Raw genomic sequence first — 4,469 nt, 5'->3', positions numbered from 1 at the left:
ACAGTCGTTCAAAAAGAACCCTTAACTAAAATTTAAATAACAAAAACAATAAAATGTCTGAATGTGGAAAATGCCTTCAAGTCTGTGACTATATGATTGATTCAATCATGTGTCATGGAAACTGCCATAAAACATTTCATGTTAACTGCATAGGTGCGACCTATAGTGCAATTAAACTTCTTAACAAATGTAAATCCTTTTATTACTTTTGTGATGAATGCAATCCTTTTGATCAATATAACATTGTTCGTAATGTCCTTTCAAATACTAAGATGATCGATAAACTAGAAAAACATCTGTCCTTCTTGAATGAAAAAATCGACAATATTTCAAATAATCCAATCTTAAATCGTAAAAAAACTAGAAGTGTAACTAATAATGAAAAGTCTCTAAATGCCCTTCTCGATATTCAATCCCAAAAACGAAAAAGTGATGATCTAGACATGACATTAATTCCACCAACTTCTTCGAAAAGAATTAATCTAAACCCTATTTCTGAGAATTCCTTTCAACACGCTCCAAACAACGTCACTGATAATCCCCCAACCTCATCTTCTGCTTCATTATCTCAATCTCCAATTGCATCGTCTCAGCTCCCAGCTGCTTTATCTGAACACGCTCCAAACAACGTCACTGATAATCCTCCAAAATCAACTTCTGCTTCATCTCCGCCTGAATCGTCTCAGCTTCCAGCTGCATTTTCTGAACATCAGTCCAGTCTCTCTACATTTTCGTATTTAAATACACACACTTCTACGACAGCATCAACACAAACTATTACATCTACGCTTATGGACTATCAGACTAATAGTTTGCCTGCTCCTCCAGCTCCTGACACTGACACATCCCATCTTGCAGCGTCCTTAAATGACAGAAACTTTACATCGCCTTTAGAATCTGGACTGAGAATTGTTGATGGTCAAAGAACTATATTCATCTCAAAACTTGAACCCTCAACGAATGCTCTTGATGTAAAAAATTTTATAATGTCTAAAACCGGTACCTTGCGATCAACTACGGTGGATAAAATGCTCCATCGTAACTACTCAAAGTACTCTTCATTTAAGATTAAAGTACCAGATTCTATGTTCCATCTTCTCAACTCAAAATCTTTTTGGCCAAACGGAATCATTGTTCATGAGTTTCAAAATAGGAAACAAATAAAACATTCTCACCCTTTTCCACAACATATGACAATGCCCTTCCTGAATCAAAGCAGCTACACCAACTATTGATCTATTATCAAAATGTAAACGGCCTAAGGACAAAAACCAACAAGGTTTATAAGAACATAAATAACGTGCCTCATGATGTACTTATCCTCACGGAAACATGGCTAAATTCTTCTTTTGTGGATACAGAGATGTTTGATTCCAACTTTCAAATTTACCGCCGAGATCGCCATAATGACACCTACACTACAACTGTTGGCGGTGGTTTATTGATAGCAGTACGTAACTGCCTCTTTTGCAATCTTGTCGACGATTTTTTGGAATCAACATTGGAAATAATGTGCGTGAAAATTACTATTTCATCTGGTGATTTATATATCGTTGCTTGCTATATTCCACCCTCTTCAAACTGTGAACTATATGAGAAGCTCTATGACTGTCTTGAAACTATTCATAGCAAAATTGATCATAATGATGAAATTATCGTCATCGGAGACTTTAATCTGTCTAACCTTGAATGGGTCAAGTCAGATGAATTTGATTACTTTGTCCCTATAAATGCGAAGAATAGCAATGAATTTCAACTAATCGATGGGATATATTTGTCGTATCCTTTGTCTCTACTCTTTAATCAATCATTAAATAGTGCAATATTTCCAGCTCTTTGGAAAAACTCATTTCTAATCCCAGTTCACAAGAAAGGTAACAAAAATTTAGTAACTAACTATAGACCTATAGCTAAACTATCTGTCATTCCTAAGTTGTTTGAATCAATTGTTTGTGATGTTTTGTCTTTTCATTGTACTTCTGTTCTATGTGATAATCAACATGGTTTTGTTAAGAAAAAGTCTACAACAACGAATTTATTAGAATTTACGACGTTCTGCATTGATGCATTTGAGAAGAATCAACAAGTTGACTGCATTTTTACAGACTTTAGCAAAGCCTTTGATAAGCTTAATCATCAAATACTTCTCAATAAATTAAAAAGAGTTGGTCTTAACGATCAATTTCTTAAGTGGTTGGATTCATATCTCAAAAATAGATTAAATAGTGTTATTTTTAAAGGTGAACGTTCTAAATGTTTTATTGTCAACTCTGGTGTACCACAAGGTAGCCATCTTGGTCCTTTACTGTTTGTTTTATTTATTAATGATCTTCCGTCTGTCTTAAAAAACTCTATGTCTCTTATTTATGCTGATGACGTGAAAATTTTTCGAAAAATTAACTCAATATTAGACTGTGAACTTTTACAAGATGACTTGAAAAGATTTTGGGAATGGTGCAATAATAATCGTCTTTTTTTAAATGTTGAGAAGTGCAAGTCAATGTGTTTTACGCGTAAGAATAACTGGTTTGTCCATAAATATAACTTTAATTCCTCTGATTTATGTATTTTGTCTAGCTTTACCGATCTTGGAGTAGTATTAGACTCAAAGCTTTCATTTATCGATCATTTTAATTATATAATAAAAAGGGCTAATAAGGCACTTGGCTTTATTAAACGTTTTACTCGTGAATTTCATGACCCTTATGTGCTTAAAACCCTCTATGTTTCGTTTGTGAGATCAATTCTTGAATATGCGTGTGTTGTATGGGCACCTTATTACGCGACTCATATCAACAGATTAGAATCCGTTCAAAGAAGGTTTATGAGATTTTGTCTACGTTTCCTTCCCTGGTCAGATAGAATTGTAATACCACCTTACTCTCATAGATTACAACTTATAAATCTGCCATCTCTTTTTGCTCATAGAGAGTATTTGCAGTTCTGTTTTATCATAGGAATAATTAATGGTTCGATTTCAACACCATCGGTCCTTTCCCGATTGAATTTTACAGTAAGTCGTTATAGTGTAAGAAGACAAATGTCACTTTGTAACATCTTTAGTAGATCAAACTATGGCGCTTATAGTCCTCTCAATCTGTTAATTAATGTATTTAATAAAAACTATGTTCTTATTAATTCCTGTAATGATATTGTTAAATCACAGAGTATAAGGAATATGTTTTTCAATCAATATCGTTAAAAATTAATTTTTTATCCAATGTTAAATGTTAATCTTAAATCTGTATAATCTGTACCGTTAGTATTTAACGAAATAAAATAAAAAAAAATATCAAGTAAATGTACAAAATTAACCACAATTATGCCTTAGTTGGCATTACTGTCTTTAAATGAGACTTTTTTTTAAATAGCTACAGTGTTTATTTAAGTGTACGCAGATACATTTTATATGCAAACAAATGTATTTAGATCTACAAAAAGATTAAAAATTCTTTTATCCACTGTGTATTTAGCTGTATTTAAATCTATTAAGCTATTCTGGGATGCGTTTAAATAAGAACCCTTACATGTAAACAGAGGTTTCTGCATACTTACCATATGAACATACTAGATAACAATTTTTTTTTAAGAAAAAAGAAAAAATAACTACATTCTACATTATTTGTTTTGAATATTATTTCCTTTATTTCATTTGTTAATTTAAAGCTTTTATTTAAATACCGAGTATAAAATCACATATTTTATTGTTACAAGAAATAATAAGAAGACATTCTCATATAATTTCATAAAAACAATTTCTTATACATAAAATTAATCAAAATATTGTTGAAAAATGGTGTTGCAAACGGACGAAAGTCCCACCGACCAGTGAAAAAAACGGTCGCGGAGAACCATCATCCGGTCGCACCAATCCAATAATTTAAAGTTCACTAAATCTTAAAATATAGCTACATATGTAGGTATCAAAACGAATGCGTTTATAGTCATCATTAAATAACGCCTTGACATTGTCAACTTCCATTTTCAGATGATAACCGACTTGCAAAGCACCTGACAACAAAACAAAATTATTTCTATTCATTTATTCGCATTGTCTTACTGAATAAAGCACAGGTTTAGGTATATTGTGGCACATAATTATTATCAGTGTTTGCACTTAGTTAGCTCATAGATAAGTTCATCACGTGGCGCCCTGTAATTAAGAAAAACAAAAAAAAAAAACATCATTAAACTGCAATGTAGCAAAGTTTTGAGAGTCAATTTTAGATAGATTAGATTTTATTTCTTATAAGTTCTAAATTAGCATAGAATTTCAATTGTTTACTTGATATGATCAGCGGCACTAGCAATTTGCATCAGTTTGTTGACTAATTGGTATTATCGATATGATTCGCCAAGTTTAATCAAACAACTGAAAGTAAAAAGTTTTAGAAATATTAAAATAAGATTGAAATTTTGTGTTTATGGTTGCCAACTGAGAGTTTTTTTTTTATTGGATTGTTTTTTTT

General features: G+C 31.8%; 1 protein-coding gene across 1 annotated transcript; it reads left to right on the top strand.

Moving 5' to 3' along the window:
- Positions 1–443: 443 nt before the first annotated feature.
- Positions 444–1,235, top strand: LOC129919191 (uncharacterized). The gene has a single exon (XM_056000040.1). It carries the CDS (start codon positions 444–446, stop codon positions 1,233–1,235), a length of 792 nt encoding a protein of 263 aa, XP_055856015.1.
- Positions 1,236–4,469: the final 3,234 nt, after the last annotated feature.

This window comes from Episyrphus balteatus, chromosome 4, assembly GCF_945859705.1.
Source record: "Episyrphus balteatus chromosome 4, idEpiBalt1.1, whole genome shotgun sequence".
NCBI lineage: Eukaryota > Metazoa > Arthropoda > Insecta > Diptera > Syrphidae > Episyrphus > Episyrphus balteatus.
This window is presented reverse-complemented; position numbering and strand designations above follow the sequence as displayed.

Excerpts from the sequence above, each read along its gene's own strand:
- LOC129919191 (XM_056000040.1), top strand. The coding sequence starts at position 444 with ATGACATTAATTCCACCAACTTCTTCGAAAAGAATTAATCTAAACCCT.